The sequence below is a fragment of the Vulpes vulpes genome, chromosome 4, assembly GCF_048418805.1.
Source record: "Vulpes vulpes isolate BD-2025 chromosome 4, VulVul3, whole genome shotgun sequence".
In the NCBI taxonomy this organism is placed as follows: Eukaryota; Metazoa; Chordata; class Mammalia; order Carnivora; family Canidae; genus Vulpes; species Vulpes vulpes.
In genome coordinates this window covers 28126451-28144253 of record NC_132783.1, presented here as the reverse complement: position 1 = coordinate 28144253, position 17803 = coordinate 28126451, and the positions used below count along the sequence as shown (strand labels likewise).

The window sequence follows — 17803 nt, the reverse complement described above, 5'->3', positions numbered from 1 at the left end:
AAAATCAAGATGAATCACATATTGAGAAAGTGACTAATAGGATTTCATCAAAAATCAAGATAGACACTATAACTATCTATAACTCTTTATAATCAGTCAACTTCCAGAAAAACAGCCTCTTCCTGATATAGTTTATTTCTAAACTATTTCTTGCAGAGATGACTGTTTTCTAAAAATCTAAAGGATGTTTGACAAGCAAAATTCCAGACATAAACAAAACTATGCGCTAACAAAGGTATTTATTCACACCCAGGAGAAATCTTTTGCACCTTTTCTTAAATTGACATGCAATTTTTTCCCCATTAACTTCTCGTTTAAGAATCGGTATAAAAATGAAGCCCAGTGGAAACTTTAAAATGCCAGACATCCATGCTGTATCCTGCATGATAAATTATTAGGGGCTCTTGGATTCTTGCTTCACAGAAAACAGCCATTTCAACCATATGCCTTTCTAAGGGGAATACCTTCCATCTCCTCATTTGTTTAAAATAACTGAGGAAGATTTTATGTAATGTACCCAAAGAGTTTAGCCTATTCATTTCCTCTTGGTCCCATTTGCCAATATCAATTTGAAAACAATAATAAATATGATAAAAAAATTTCACATCCTTATTTATTTCATTTGTCTAAAATAACTGAGGAAGATTTTATGTAATGTATCCATAGAGTTTAGCCTATTCATTTTCTCTTGGTCCCATTTGCCAATATCAATTTGAAAACAATAATAAATATGATAAAAAAAATTTTCACATCCTTATTTATTTCATTTGTCCTTATCTATTTAAAGTCAAGATACAACTAGAAAAACATTTAAACTAAAGTCTCTTCAGCAAATTCCCACTTGTCATTACTGATCACATCTCTCTGAACCTTGGCATATCAAATTCACTTCAGAAAGCCCCGCAGGAAGTGCTTCCTCTTGTTTCGTACTAGATGTGCAGACATTTCAAAATCATGGTTAGATGGCAGAACCATTACTTGCCGTCTTAAACTCAGTTGGGTTTCTAAATGTTTAGTTAGAATTGTATATAATAGTTACCTTTGGAAGAAAAGTTTTTCTCTTTTTTATAGAAACTAAATTTTTTTCCAGTTCTGTAGTGGTAATTTACATGCAATAAACTTTGCCAATTTAAATGCAAATTTTGATGAACTTTAATTATTGTGCACAGTTGTATAACACAACACTGACCCTTCTGTCTCATAAACAAACAAACAAAAAAAGACACTTCTGTCTCCCCAAGGAGTTTCTCCAGCCACATCCCTTTGCAGTCAATGCCCCAACCCATCCTCAGTCACAGGACACTACAACTTTTGCTACTATAGTTTTGCCTTTTCTAGAATTTCATATAAATTGAAGCATAGAATGTACAATCTTTCATGTTTGACTTCTTTCACTTAAGATTGGCCCATGTTAATATGCACATCAATATTTTATGGAATTGATTTTTTTTATTTTTTATAAATTTATTTTTTATTGGTGTTCAATTTGCCAACATATAGAATAACACCCAGTGCTCATCCCATCAAGTGCCTCCCTCAGTGCCCGTCACCCAGTCACCCCCACCCCCTGCCCACCTCCCCTTCCACCACTCCTAGTTCGTTTCCCAGAGTTCAGAGCCTCTCATGTTCTGTCTCCCTCCCTGATATTTCCCACTCATTTTTTCTCCTTTCCCCTTTATTTCCTTTCACTATTTTTTATATTCCCCAAATGAATGAAACCATATAATGTTTGTCCTTCTCCAATTGACTTATTTCACTCAGCATAATACCCTCCAGCCATTAGAAACGACAAATACCCACCATTTGCTTCGACGTGGATGGAACTGGAAGGTATTATGCTGAAATTGATTTTTTAAATGGAGAAACATCTCATCAGTTCCATAAAAATTAAATAGCTTCATTTTAACTTTAGTTTTATCAAAAGCATTTTTCTGAATAATTTGCACATGTGTATAGTCTCCTGTGTATTCAAATATTTTTAGTGTTGAAACTGACAAAAAATAAAACTGAAACTTTATGGATGGTTATTTGAATATATGTGTCTCTGATTAAATGATTGTTTTATACATATATACACATTATACACATTCAAATACAGACATACACACACAGGACAGTTTATTCAAACCCAAGAATATGTTAAGGTAAAGACAGAGTTCAGAAACCACATCTAAAAATTTTTGGCCACTGATAAGTTATATTATGCCTTTTACTGACTATGTGAACAATTAGATATCTATTTTTTTAGTTTGTCTTATTGATTCTGGTCATGCTATTAAAAGCAAACAACATGATTTAATACAATTCTTAAAAATAAAATTCAGAAAAGAATGTTTCCAGTTGATCTAAGAAAGGAATTAATCTGTTTTCTTTTTTCACATTATAATGTCATACTTCCTACCCAAAGATTTTTATTCAATTTTTATTCAATTCAAAATTTTATTCAATTTTATTCAATTTTTTTTTCAATTTTTTAATGCATTACTGAATTTCATCTCATAAAAGTTGTTATTTTAAAAAAAATATTTGGGTGCCTGGGTGGCTCAGTCCATTAAGGGTCATATTTCTTTTATTTGAAGATTTCATTTATTTATTCATGAGAGAGAGAGAGAGAGAGAGAGGCAGAGATATAGGCAGAGGGAGAAGAAGGCTCCACGTAGGGAGCCCGATGTGGGACCCAATCCCAAGACTCTGGGATCACGCCCTGAGCTGAAGGCAAACACTCAATTGCTGAGCCACCTAGGCATCCTCATTAAGGGTCATCTGACCCTTGATTTCAGCTCAGGTCATTATCTCAGGATTCTGGGATTGAGCTCCACAGTGGGCTCTATGCTGTGTGTAGAACCTGCTTAAGATTCCCTCTCTCTCCCAAAGCCCCCCTCCCATGCACGTGCAGCACACTCTCTCATTCTCAAATAAATAAATAAATAAATAAATAAATACATAAATACATAAATAAATAAATACCTTTTTGAGATATGAAGGTAGTTGGGTATTTTCACACGGGTTATCTCGCTTGACCTTCTGAACCACTGATAGTTAAGTACGTTACCCCCACTTCACAAGTAAGAAAACTAAGCCTCAGGTTAGATATTTTTGTTCACGATCACACAATTGATAAGAGTTAGAAGTAAAATCCTGATCCTAGAATTTACCTGACTCTAAAGACCATGCTCAAGAAAGTTTTATTCTATGCTGAATTTCAAGTATGGAACATTTTTCCCTCAGTAAGTTTTAGACTTTGTTCTACATTTCTTTTAAGTCATGATTCTCAAAGTATACTGAATCAGAAACTCTGGATTAGGGGATCCCTGGGTGGCGCAGCAGATTAGCGCCTGCCTTTGGCCCAGGGCGCGATCCTGGAGACCCGGGATCGAATCCCACATCGGGCTCCTGGTGCATGGAGCCTGCTTCTCTCTGCCTGTGTCTCTGCCCCTCTCTCTCTCTCTCTCTCTCTCTCTCTGTGACTATCATAAATAAATTTTAAAAAAAAAGAAAGAAAGAAAGAAAGAAAAGAAACAAACAAACAAACAAACTCTGGATTAGGGCTCAGTTCCCTGTTTTAACAAGCCCTCTAAATTAATCTAAAGCATATTAAGGTGTGAGAACCACTGTTTTTAGGTCACACTGTGAACATTATTTTGTATACTGTAGATTACTATGTTTTACTCCCTATAGTTACCCATGTTTATTGAGAAAATGCTCATTGTTTGGGTAATATTTTAATCTAGGAACACTGCCTCTTTTGATTCACTGTTTTAGACAATTTTGTTATTGACAGAGTTATTTTAACAACTTTTCTGTTGTGTTGATATGTTAAATTTAAATACAATATTAAATAAGGCTTGTCAGAGAGGTAAGAATTTTCAAAACTCAATACAGATGGCAACATGACATTATTACTAAGCAAAATTAGAATAGTGATTTCTCCAAGTGAGAAAAATATTATAAGGCTGTGTCTGAAGACCATTGTTAGCTAGCTATTGACCTGTAATATAATTAACAGGTCCCGCTCCATCAGGTTGTATAATAATGTAAATCACATTAGAGCAGAGAAGTGGAAACTAGAATCTTAGGAATACTGAATACATGGGCCAGAAATATTTTTATATTATGATTTTATAAACACAGTTACATTTACAAGCACCTGATTAAATTTTAGGCAAACTGAATTAAGATTGCCTTACTTTTTCTTGTGTAATCTAAGCTATACCCTTTAGCTTATAATTTAGGCTCTAAAAAACTAATTTTACTGTCTATAACATTGCTCATTTTGAAAAACAATCACACCCTTGATCCCTAATAGTCACAAATCTACATGGACACATGTGATATGCCATTCTCTTTCCAAAACTGCAGATTTTATAAGTTATATAACTAAGAAAGGAACTTTTCAAAAAAGCTGATTTTTTACATCACTTTTTATAAATAAGTACATTAAATTTAGGGGCATCTGGGTGGCTCTGTCGGGGGGTGCCTGGATGACTCAGTTAAGCATCTCCCTTTGGCTCAAGTCATGATCTCAGGATCCTGGGATCGAGCCCACATGGGGCTCTCTGCTCAGTGTGGAATCTGCTTCTCCCTCCTCCTCTGATCCTTCTCTCCACTTATGCTCTCTCTTTCTCTCTCTCAAATAAATATTTTTTTAAAAAGGTACATTCAAAATTAAACTTGTTGAAAGTTTAAATTCTGTCTCAAATTTAATAAGCTTTCATAAGCCTCAGGAAGAACTTATAGGAGAACCCAAGTACTGGTTTTGGTGGTATAATATATTAAATAATGATATTTTGGGATGCCTGGGTGGCTCAGCAGTTAAAGCTCCTGCTTTCAGCCCCGGGTGTGATCCTGGCATCCTGGGATCAAGTCCCACATCAGGCTCCCTGCATGGAGCCTGCTTCTCCCTCTGCCTGTGTCTCTGCCTCTTTCTCTCCCTCTCTCTCTTTCTCTCTCTCAAGAATAAATAAAATCTTTAAAAATAATAATAATAAATAAACAAATAAATAAATAAATAAATAAATAAATAAATAAATAAATAAATAAATAAATCTGTTATTTATATAATGCCTTATCGATATCAAAATATCTTCAGGCACAGTATGTCTTTCATCCTCAAAGAAATCCTATGAAATAAGGAAGGCAGTTGATTTTCTAAGAAAGCCAAGACAAAGAGAAGCTAAAAGCCAATGTCACAGACCAAATCAGTGATTGAGATGGAGTCAGACAGTCCCCCCAATGGACCTCTTTTCCTCACATCAGACTTACTTCCAGTTTTTAGAATTTGCTTCTTTTCAAATGCTATCTATTCAGTTTAAGTCAAGGAGTACTAATATGGATCTGTTTGAGTCATTACAATACTTAGTTTATTAATGACTTTGAAATGCTAATTAGTAGGAAACTGTGTTTTCATTTCATTAATTTCTAAACCTCTATTGTCTTTTCAGGAACCACTGCTTTGTATTTGTTCCTGGTTATGCATCCTTCCATCTTTAGTAACTCCCCCAGCCCAAAAACCTTTGAGGAGGTACAGTTCTTTAATAGAAATAACTACCACAGGGGGATTGATTGGTAAGATGGGTTATTAGTATAAATCTAAAAGTATATGTACTGTGCACAGTATAAAATTAGTGCTAATATTTATAAATATATAAGTTTGTAGCCACAAATAAAAGTTATCCTCTGTGCCTTGGAAATGGATCGAATAAAATGAAGCACAGAAATTATTCATAAGAAATTTTTCTCAGTTTAAGGGACTTATCACTTCAAGAGGCCCACATGTAATTTCAATTTGCATGAATTATCTTTGACAATAATTACAGACATAAAGTCAGAGAAATACCAAAACATCCAGGAATTTCATTCCTCTCTACTCTTAAGAAAATACTTCCATAGCTTTTTCTTCTTGCGTTCTTTGCATTAAGGTGATGCTACAGTCCACGTAATAATTTTCCATTTTGCTTTGGTGTAAAGGTAAATAAGTAAATAGAACTAGAAATGTGTATATATTTCATGAATAATGAGAACTATAAACAAAGCTATTAGCAATATACAAAATTTAATTTTTGGTCTTTGAATTGAAATTATAACTATATCAACCATCTAAGGAAAAGAGTTAAATTAAAATCAAAAGTTAAAATGTCAAATACATACAAAATACAGTAACATAGTAGGAATAGATGTTGCAAAGGAACATGTTAATCATAAAATATATCTGTACATTTTACTGTTAAAGTATAAATTCTAGGCAGAAAGTGATATAAAAGTGAAATTATTAAAATAATTCTAAAGCACATACGTAAATATTTTGCAGTTATTTTAGCATAAAGAGTTGTTGTATATTAACTTCTGTTGTCACATTGAATGATCTCAATTTTACAAGTATCAAACCCCTCAAGAGTTGCTTGTATATGGCCCAGATGGAAAGAAAAGAAATGAATATAATTCGAGCAGCCTCTAAGATTTACATATATTCTAATTGTAATATACATCACTTCCAATTCTTTAGTACAGGGCTTGATATTGATTAATTGTGTGGTGCTAAATAAGAACTGTGAGAATCAAGAAAGCACCAACTACTTCAGCTGCTATTTGACCAGTGACTCAAATATATATGCCTGTATACAGTAGAATAAAACTAGGTTAACATTAGGACTAAAGGGAGTGATTAAAAACTGTTTTAAAAGTGGAGAGGAATGTAATACTTGGACTTCCTAGGACTTAAGAATATTTGTAAGAATAATCAAAAAAGTTGTTCATAAGTCAGTAATGGACATAGGCACTATAACAGGAATGAAAAGTCCCTTAAGAAGTTTACAAAGCGATGACAAATAAGTAGAAAGCTAAAGAGCAACTAAAGATTTTAATTATAACTCACTAAAGACATCTCAATTGCAAACACTTTTTATTGACAAATTATATGTTTATAAGAGACACAAATAACAAATAGTAACTGCAAATTTCAATCTATTATCAATAGCTATAGTTTTGTTCTCAAGGACACCAGATGTATCTACAGTCCTCAGGCTGGCCCTGTCTCTCTGTGAAGCACCTTAGCAGTCCCTCTGGGACCAAAGAGCCATAGAGTTGAAGACGACATGTTTCAGTATGCCAAGGTGGTTTACAGAATTAACCCAGGCACAGTTAGTTAATCTAGATCCATGGATTTGTGGAAAATCAAGGCTGCCTTGACTGAAAGGCAGCCAAAACACAAGCTGAGGCATGAGCAAAGTAGGGCAAATGAAAATGAAAAACCACTTTTGATAAAAACAGCCAAGATTTGCAATCAGGAGATCAAGAGAAATGTTTGATTTATGCATACAGTTAAGTGTTATATTTTATGGTTTGGTATTATTTTTTATAATTACATGGGGATGAAGTGGAGGGTTGGACTAGTACCTGGAGAGCCATAAAATCATGTTAGCACTTAGAATTTCTAAACATCTTAATCTGGCTTTGAGTAAAAATCACTTAGAAATACTCATGGGCAACCTAAGTAAAAAAATAAATGTGTAGTATCTTTCAGTTAAAATGCTGAGGTACTACGAAAGTAGTGAAGCTTAAATGAGGCAGGCATTCACTTTTAACCCCCAAATTGTTTTATTTTAATTTAAATTTTGTTAGTTAGCATACAGTGAGTACAGTATTGGTTTCTAGAGTAGAATTCAGTGATTCATCACTTACGTACAACATCCAGTGTTCATCATAACAAGTGCCCTCCTTAATACCCATCATCCATCTAGGTAGGCCATCCCCCACCCACTTCCCTCCTTCAACCCTCAGGTTGTTCTCTAAAGTTAAGAGTCAGTTATGGCTTGTTTTTCTATTTCTTTTTTTCTTTTCCCCCTTCCCATATGTTCATCTGGTTTCTTAAATTCCACATATGAGTGAAATCATGGTATTTGTCTTTCTCTGACTTATTTCACTTAGCATAATATACTCTAGCTCCATTCACTTCATTGCAAATGACTATATATATATATATATATATATATATATATATACACACACACACACAAACATATATATAAATTGCAAATGACAATATATATCTGTAGATCTATATAGATATCTATACATATAAATCTATAGATATATATAAAACAGTATGCCATACCTTCTTTATCCATTCATCAGTCAGTGGACATTTGGGCTCTCCATAGTTTGGCTATTGTTGATAATGCTGCTGTAAACATTGGGGTACATGTTCCCCTTCAAATCAGTATTTTTTTGTATCCTTTGGGTAAATACCTAGTAGTACAGTTGCTGGATTGTAGGGTAGTTCTATTTTTAACTTTTTGAGAAACCTCCCAACTGTTCTCCAGAGTGGCTCCACCAGTTTACATTCCCAACAGTGCCAGAAGTTAACCCTCAAATTGTTAAACCACTCTAGTTCACCCACCAATTCTTATGATAATTTTAATTCATATTCTCCAAGTATATACCTATTTCTACCTGAAAATATGGAGCTGAATTCTTATCTACCTGCTTATTCATCAAACATTTTTCAAGCGCCTCTAACTGCCAGCCACTATACTAGAAAAATATGGGCATAAAGGCAAAGAAGAACTGGACCTTGCTTTTTTCATGAGCCTCTGGCACCTGGCAAAATCAACACGGTATAGGTCCAAGATCTAGAACTGCTTGAGGAAGTTTTTAAGGTCTAAACTATTCCAGGTATAAAGAGGACTTCTGGGAATGTGGGACCATTTTTATAAACTAAAAGTTATCAGAATTCAGTACCTTCTGCCCTTCTTTTGTGGCTGTTGGAGCCTTTCTCAGAATAAGCGAGGCCAAGACCAGTTAGACCAAACAAGATACCACTAGACATCTGGGATAACGTTAGCATCCCTGGAACTACGGTGAGCATCTAAATTAAGAAATACCTTAAAATTTGGCACTTTCCATAAACAGAATATACACCAGAACAGATAGCAGATCAAACTTTCCAGAAATTTTTATATCTGTTTCCTCCTAAAAGGATGTCAGAATGACATATTACCAAGGCAAATTCCAGAAAACATAAAAGGATTTCTCTATTATCCTGAGTTTTAAGACATTACTTTGTTTTACCAGCCAACTTTGCAATACATTAACAACTGGAATCCTACCAGGATGACTAAAAGAAAATAACATACTGCATAAAGAAGTCATCACTTAAATATTAATGATTCTCTTGTTCAATAATTATTGAACTACCATGTTATGGTAGCCCAAAGTTATGGTGGCTTATAAATTGAAGAGGGTGGGAGTGGAGAATGAAGAAGTCATTATGAATGTGAGAAACCCTAGAAGCTAAATTTGCATGTACTCTCTAAAAGGACTCTTTTGTCCTTTAAAATGTTTCCCTTAATGCCTCAGAAATATATATTGTCACGTACTGAATTAGTTTATATTTGACAGCTTTTGTACAGATGGGACATTATAAAAAAAGCTATTAAGTCCTACATTTCTGTGCTTAAGGCTTCAGGTATTCCTGTGTTCACTCTGCTGGTGAATTACATTCTCATCCCACTTAAAGATATAGGACATGACCTTGGCAAATTTGATAGGATTTTATATTTGGAAATATGTACATACCTTTTAAACTTTTATGAATATTCTAAAGACTATAAATGGCTCTAAATGGAAAAAAAAAGTTAAGCAAATAGGCAATATTTACACCAAATGTGTCCTGCCCTTTAGCATTTTATAGTTGAATGCAACTGCAGAATTACACATTAGTGGGAAGGAATTTATTTTACTTGTGATAAAGTAAAAAAAAAATTGTCTAAGTCCTTTTAAAATATATTTGAACTGAACATATCATCTGTTTTTATCAAAAGTTCCTTCTGACTGAGCACTCATATTTTCCTCTTTAAAATATTTCTGCATTTAGATACATTTTATAGAGTTAGGTTGATTATTGTTCCAATTCAATCATTCTGTGTCTATATTTTTGCTATTTCCCATACCATTCTTCCTGATAGTAAGCAAAACAAAAAGAAAATGTATTTAGAGAAGCATTCTCAAAATACATTATTAATGTCCTGTATACTTTGCCCTTGCTAACTATATAGAACAGATGCCTTATAGTTTTCTATAAGTAAGCCTTTTTGGCTTTACTTTAGGAAACAAGTGAATTTGTGGGATACCTTTGACATATACAGTCATCAGAGTATGAGTATAAACCAGTCTTATTTTGAGAAATATTCCTTTTCTAGGTATATGGATTTCTTCCCAGTCCCATCTAATGTCACCACTGACTTTCTGTTTGAAAAGAGTGCCAATTACTTCCACTCAGAGGAAGCTCCTAAAAGAGCAGCTTCTCTGGTCCCCAAAGCCAAGATCATCACCATCCTCATCGACCCCTCAGATCGAGCATATTCCTGGTATCAGGTAAGAAAAATACAGACAGAATCTAACAGGTAAGAAAGGGAGTATGAAGAATGGAGGATGGTTTGCAGCAAAAGCAACCACCTCAGGTCTCAATAAAACAGAATATTTGCTAGTTTTACATCCGAATAAAGGTGGATAGAGTTTTATTTCTGGGAAAACTTTCTCCTTCATTTTTTATTAATTTTGCATTAATTTATTAAAATATATTAATAAAATGAAAATATAACAAAATAGTATGTACTTGTATGTATATCTGTGCTTCTACACATCTATATTTTGAAAAAATAGACTGAAAAATAGACTAAGGATCCTTTTTCCTTGGAAACTATAAAGTTGAGATAAATGTGAAATGCTATATTCAAAAACCCCTTAACTCTTATTAGGCTAGCATTGCTTCTAAAAAGATACATAATAATTAAGATGGCAAAAAGTAGTGATAAAGAAAGAATTTTTAAAGTAGCAAGAGAGAAGAAAACAGTTACATAGAGGGGAAACACCATAAATCAATCAGCTGATTTTTCAGCAGAAACCTTGCAGGCCAGGGACACCTGGGTGGCTGAGTGGTTGAGTGTCTGCCTTCAGCTCAGGGCATGATCCTGAAATTCGGGATCGAGTCCCACATTGGGCTCCTTGCAGGGAACTTGCTTCTCCCTCTGCCTGTGTCTCTGCCTCTCTCTCTGTGTCTCTCATGAATAAATAAAACCGTTTTTAAAAAAAAAAGAAAAAGAAACTTTGCAGGCCAGAAGAGACTAGCATGATACATTCAAAGTACTGAAAGGAAAAAACTTACAACCAAGAATGCTCTACCCAGCAAGGTTATCATTCAGAATGGAATAGAAGGAGGGATAGTTTCCCAGACAAGCAGAAGTTACAGGAGTTCATCACCATTAAATCAGCCTGACAAGAAACATTAAAGGGAATTCTTTCAATAGAAATAAAAGGCCACAATCAAGAACAAGAAAACTATGAAATGAAAAAAACTGATAGGTAAATGCAAACATATAATAAAAGTAGTAGGTTAATCACTCATAAAACCAGTATAGAGGTTAAAGCACAAAAGCAGTAAAGTCAATTATACCTACAAAAATTAGTCAAGGTATTCACAAAATAAAGGAATGTAGAGTCTTATATGCATAAAACATGATGGGGGAAATAAAAATTTAATGTTTTTAAGATGGGCTCAAACCTAAGTGACCATCAACTTAACACAGACTGCTATCCACATAAGATGTTACATATGAACATAATGATAACCACAAATCAAAAACCCTATTTTTTGCATATAACAGATATGCAAAAAATAGAGAAAGGAATCCAAGTATAACAAGAAAGAAAGCCATCAAACCACAAAAGAAGACAGCAAGAAAAGAAAGGAACAGAGAAGAACTATAAAAATGCAAAACAAGTAACAAAATGTCAATAAGTACATAACTATCAATAATTACTTTAAATGTAAATGGACCAAATGCTCTAATCAAAAGACATTGGGTGGCTGGATGGATAAAAAAGCAAGACCTGGCTACATGCTGCCTGCCAAGAGATTCACTTCAGACCTAAAGACACATACAGATTGAAAGTAAAGGGATAGAAAAGCGTTTAACATGCAAAAAGAAAGCCAGGGTAGGAATGCTTCTTATATCAGACAAAATAGACTTAAAAAGAAAAGATAGTATCAAGAGACAAAGAAGGATACCACATAATGACAAAGGTAATAACCAAAAACAAAACCACAAATTCCTTATCTGAAACTTTGCACCAGGGTTGGAAATAACACTGCATAAAGTGCATGCACATAGCTCTGATCTTCCAGACAAAAGTAGTATGTTCCACTCCCACAGATAGGATTTCAAAACAATAACTGATGACAATCTAGGATATAAAAGAATAAAGTTTCTCAGCACCAGGCCCTTTTGTTATTTAACAAAAGTAGTTTTTCCAGATTCAAAAAGGAAGAACAGATTGTCAGGAAAGGTTTTATGCCTGGGACAGAGTGGGAAAAGGTCATAATAAAGCAGATGGGATCTTAGATAGGCATATTGATAATAATCTGCCTAACAGGAAGTGAGACATGGTGGAAAACTGAAATCCACAACTCTACACTAAGCACTGATGCCAAATTCCTACAGACATCTTTTAAATCATAGTATACAGCAAATTGCAAATTGACTGATTAGATTTTGTGCCTTTTACCTTTTCCACTAGGTATCTGGAGAAAAGAGGAATAAGCCTTAATTGACTCAAAGAGAAAAGAAAATTGGAACTTGGCAACTGCTTAGCCCCTGAAAAAATTGAGAATTTACCATAAAAGCAGGTTTCAAGGCTGTAAGCTAACAAAATGTCCTAAATATTACAAATAAATCACTTTATAGTGGCAAAATGCAGGCTTTAACAAAATCTAGTGGTGGTTGTAGTATAGTAATTTGAATCTCAATTGCAGCAAATTTGCTATTCAACTAGATGTGATAAACATTCACAAACCTACCACTAAGCCTGAATATTTATTGGTCAATTTAGGGAAAAGGTGATTTCCTCAAACCCATGGGCCTCAGCCTGAGCCATTATGAAACACTTTCCTATTTGGATTGCTGCTTTCTGCACTTCTGTACAATAAATGATTCTGATTCATCACAAAGGAAGGTTACCATTAGGTAAAATAATCTTGGCTTTTGGATGCTAGGTAGTGTATGATAAAAGCTGTGGATTTGAGATAATGTACATGTCAGAGTTTTCAGTAGTTTCTCCATTTAAAGTAGACAGTTGGGCTTTTCTAATCTAAAACTGCATTACTAGATAGAGAGCGAAACTGTGGCAGAACTAGCAGAGTATTTGTGTATTATGGATTTTCAATGGATGTAAACATGGTTTGCTTATGGGATGCAAAGGGGGCATTAATGCAACTTTCAAAAGTTTGCTTCCTGGATAAACATATACATTAAGGAAAAAACTCAGTAAAGTTGGCTAAGGAAGTCTATCAATAAGAATTCAGCCTCTCCCAAATAAGCTCTCAAAAAAGATACCTTCATCAGTGTCATAACTTTAAATCCTGATGCTCCAAGCAAACATTTTCATCCTTTATTAATTGAAAAACAAATAACTCTCCAGCAGCGAGTTGCTCCTTCCTTTAGCTTCGAGACTTGTCACAGAGATTGGTTTTTAATTATTCATGCCTATGGTTCAAGCTAGTTTAATTATCCACCTTTTCATCATAGCATCAGCGATCTCATGAAGACCCCGCAGCTCTGAAGTTTAGCTTCTATGAAGTGATCTCAGCTGGGCCCCGTGCACCCTCCGAGCTCAGAGCCTTGCAGAAGAGATGTTTGGTCCCAGGGTGGTATGCCAGCCACATCGAGAGATGGCTTGTTTATTTCCCTCCCTTTCAGGTATTGAGCAATAAGAATTTACATCATGTTACAATCTCATTAAGTTGATGACTTTGCCTCTAGGATAGAGGAAATTTTTACTCATTAAAACATTACTAGCTTTTACTCTGTAGTTGTAAATAAGACTACGGCAAAGAATACTAGTTAGGCAGAGGTAAGCAAACTGTTTAATTTTCTTTCTAAAAGTATCTTAGAATAATTCTCCCTGCTGTATTTTCTAGTGCATGTCCATCCTGATTGTAAAAAACCTCAAAAGCTTCATATCCCGGATTCTTATTCTGCCAATAAAGCTTGAGAAACTCTTAAACAAGACAAATACTGTTTTGCTTAATTGTCATTATTTCCCTTTGAAACACCTTGCAGAATTTTCCATAATCCCTATGCTTTTCTTGCCTTCCTTGCTTCTCTCTTTTGCCAGGCACCAACCTAGATTACAAACTCAGCACCTACATTGGATTGCATGAAGCAATCCAGTCACATCAGATGTGTCGCATGCCTGTGTGTCTAGAACTATGCTGTCCAGCATGATAGCTGCTGCCACATCTGGCTATTTAAATTTGTATTAAAATTACATAAAATTAAAAATTCAGTTTCTAATCACATTAGCACATTTTAAATGCTCAATAGGTACCTGTTAGACACAACTATAGAACATGCCCATAGTCACAACATATTCTAGTGAACAATGCTGGTCTAAGCTAAACAGAAATATTGGGCATGCGAGATGCGAGGTATGAGCAAAAAGGAAGAACAGATCGTGGTTTCTTTGTGATCTTCCATCATGGTCTGCCTGGCGTTTTGTCTTTCTGGGCCACCCACCTGCCTCCCTAGAGTAACAAGCAAAATTTTCCCCTCAGTTGATGGAAGAACTTCTGTCCACATTCAGCTTCTCTGGGAGTTTCATCTTTTTTTCCAAATGAATTATCTAACTATTTCTAAAATAGTGCTCCTCTGAATGGACTCATGGAGAATGACATGTCCTCTGCTTCATTATACCTGGGCTTATTCCAGCTTTTCTTCTTTTTACAGTTCTCCTTCCCAGCTTGAATGATGGAACCATTGTTTGCTTGGTTTCTATTTGTGATTTTGTAGTCACATTTCTTAAGCTCTTTTGATCTCTTCAAATGGCTTTTTGTTTTCATAGTATTTTCAGGACTTCTCAGATTAAAAACAGGAGTGCATTTAATTAGTGTGATTTATTTCTTATTCCAAGTCATTAATAAGAATGGCCTAGTTAAGTCCAACAACAATGTATGCAAATCCCCTCAGAATGTCTCTCATTGAATAAATTCAAGAGTGTAGGAATTGTTTGTTATACAGTTACACATCTTTTTTCAATGTGCATTGTCTTTTTTCCTCCCTTTGGTAATTTAGTTGCTAATTATCGATGGGCAACAGCTAAGGATGGATCCTGCTACAGTGATGGATGAAGTACAGAAATTTCTAGGAGTTTCTCCTCATTATAATTACTCAGAAGCTTTAACGTAAGTTTATATTCTCATTAACTTATTAAAGTTTCAGGAGACAATTGGTTTTGAAAAAACTGTAGGTTAGTGATGCAAGTATTGTGTTAGCTGTTCCTTACATAGTGATTATTTTCTGATTTGTTTGACATGAATTATTTGAAAACTATCTTTTCAGCAGTGTGGCAAATAAATGTCCTAAATCCTCTGTTGATCACTAACTATCAAAGATTTACTCCAGAAGGAAAGAAGGGAAGCAAAATAACTGTGAATCTTAAAACTAACAATAGCCACAGAAGAGGCTACTTAGTCAATAAGTGCTGAGTCTATTTAGCAGACAATGGTGGAAACTCGTGGAAGCATGAAGAAGTGACTAGACGGTTCAGGAACTCTCTCCTCTGTCTTGTGTGCAATTTTCAAAAACAGTGTCATGCAGCAAGAAAGTCAACCAATAGGTGACTGAATAGGCAGAGAGACATGTGCTTTTTTTTTTTTTTTTGAGAGATGTGCTCTTAAACATACTTACATTTTTTGCTTCTATGTTTTTACCCACTGTGGATCTGAGGAGGTGTCTTCTTCTGCGGCCACAAAAATTATAGCTCTGGTTTGGCTTTCTTTTGCTGTTTTCTTTCTGATCTTAGGTAACTGACTATATCTGGACAAGACTAGGATAAGGCAAGAGAAGCATTAGGATTTAAGGAAACACTCACTCTCAGTTCCATGCAAATGCCTAAGAGTGAGTACCTCCTGCAATTTTGCACCTGGATATGTCTCTTACCTTAATCCTGACTCTGGACTCCTTTTAGCATTTTATATAAGACCTCCTCTTACTTTGTCCAGTGTAATCGTCAGTAATCAAATTTATGAAAGTTGTGTTTGTTTCTGTTTCACATGTGTAGAGCAACTGGAAGATAGTGAGTTGGATGAGCTATGGATTGGACCCCCACTATAACACTTTTTTTTTTTATTTGAGGGTCATAGGCTGAGCCTTAAAGAAACTGAAAATGACTGTTATGGAATTCTTCCTTTGTATTTCTCAATATAAAACTCACTTCTATAGATCAACTGATTTTCTCTTTTCATCATATGCTTTATCTTATAGCAAGTTATAAGTTATGAGAGGCAGGATTCCTTTACCTTTCAGCATCCTTTACAATAAAAATTGACAGACAGGATCCCTGGGTGGCTCAGCAGTTTGGCATCTGCCTTCAGCCCAGGGTATGATCCTGGGGTCCCGGGTTCAAGTCCCATGTTGGGCTCCTTGCATGGGGCCTCCTTCTCCCTCTGCCTGTCTCTGTCTCTCTCTCTCTCTCTCTCTCTCTCTCTGTCATGAATAAATGAACAAAATCTTTAAAATAAAAAGATTGGCAGAAAAACATCCAATATTGTTTATGTCTTGCGCAAATCATATGCAGAGACCTATGTAAGAAAGACATTTTGGTGTGGGGGACAAAGGAACTCAAGTTTTGAGCTTCCTTCCCAAGAGCCATTTACTTTGTTGTTACTATTAACCTTCTGACCTCTGTGTTTTTATACTATGAGTACTATTAGAGCTTTGTAGAGCTTAGTTCAAGTACTAACACAGACTTTACTCGCCTTAGGTATTTAACTTTCAGCTTGACCTTAAAGAAACCTGAATGATTTTAGTTTGCAGTTAGAAATTCAAGTCCACTTTCTGCTTTATATCTTTTTTAAGTGTCTCTTAGAAAAGAAAGCTTTTATTTTCTAAACAGTTTTCTATTTCAAGTTAGTTTATCTTTGGGTCTTTTTTGTAGAGCATATAGCAAAGCATTGTATTTCAGAAAAAAGAAGTGAAGTATTCTATAAAGACATAATCTCTTTTTTTATGGAATGGTCCTTGACCTGCATGCTGTGTTATTTCTCCTCTTCGCATCCAGCTCAGCAGCAAGCTTTTTATTCACCTCCACTGCCAAGAAAAGGGAGTGTAAACTAAAGAGAAGTAATATCAAAGCAACGTACTATACACAAAGAACTGTGGATCACTTTGCACCTGGGATGTATCTGGCTAAAATTGCCCTTTATATGATTCTCTAACTTGGTATGGGGCTCAGTGGGTGAAGTAGCAAGATAAGATATGCGTAGTCTCTGAAACCACAGCTTCTCGCCCCGCAGGGCTGCCCAGGCTCTCACCCTGCTGATAGAGATAATGTACAGCCATTCAGTTTCTTTTTGTATCTTCTTGTCAATCAACAGTTGGCCTACACACATCAGCAGTGTACCTGCTATAGAATATTTGGAATTTCAGGTCGTTGTCTCAGGTCTGAATTGTAAATCCTCCTTCACCAAGCCCTTTGCAGTTCTGGAATCCTACCCCTATAGTTAGTTACTCTTGTTAAAGGAACTGTACTGATAAGTTTTTCTGTGGTGCTTTAGACACATTGAGATGAGCAGGGGCCACACAAAATGTATGTTCTCAGGAATGTAATTTATTGTTTCATACATTTCCTGCTAGTGATAGTGAGGACCATCTCTTTGGTACTTAAAAAAAAATTTAAAATCCTCTAAGAATATACTGAGCTGTGAACAGATATGAATTCTCAACTAACCACATAAATCCAGTTTTTGCAC

At 35.0% G+C, this 17803-nt stretch overlaps 1 protein-coding gene and 1 long non-coding RNA gene across 6 annotated transcripts in view; one reads left to right on the top strand and one right to left on the bottom strand.

Moving 5' to 3' along the window:
- Positions 1-17803, bottom strand: part of LOC140598567 (uncharacterized) — a 308814-nt gene that overhangs the window by 270032 nt on the left and 20979 nt on the right. The window lies entirely within an intron of this gene.
- LOC112930966 (bifunctional heparan sulfate N-deacetylase/N-sulfotransferase 3) overlaps positions 1-17803 on the top strand; it is a 174133-nt gene that overhangs the window by 142506 nt on the left and 13824 nt on the right. For all 3 annotated transcript variants that reach the window (XM_072755358.1, XM_072755357.1, XM_026013440.2), the window contains 4 exons: positions 5442-5565; positions 10197-10371; positions 13581-13751; positions 15126-15235. In XM_072755358.1, the coding sequence (XP_072611459.1) occupies positions 5442-5565; positions 10197-10371; positions 13581-13751; positions 15126-15235 (580 nt within the window). The remainder of the gene's footprint in view (positions 1-5441; positions 5566-10196; positions 10372-13580; positions 13752-15125; positions 15236-17803) is intronic.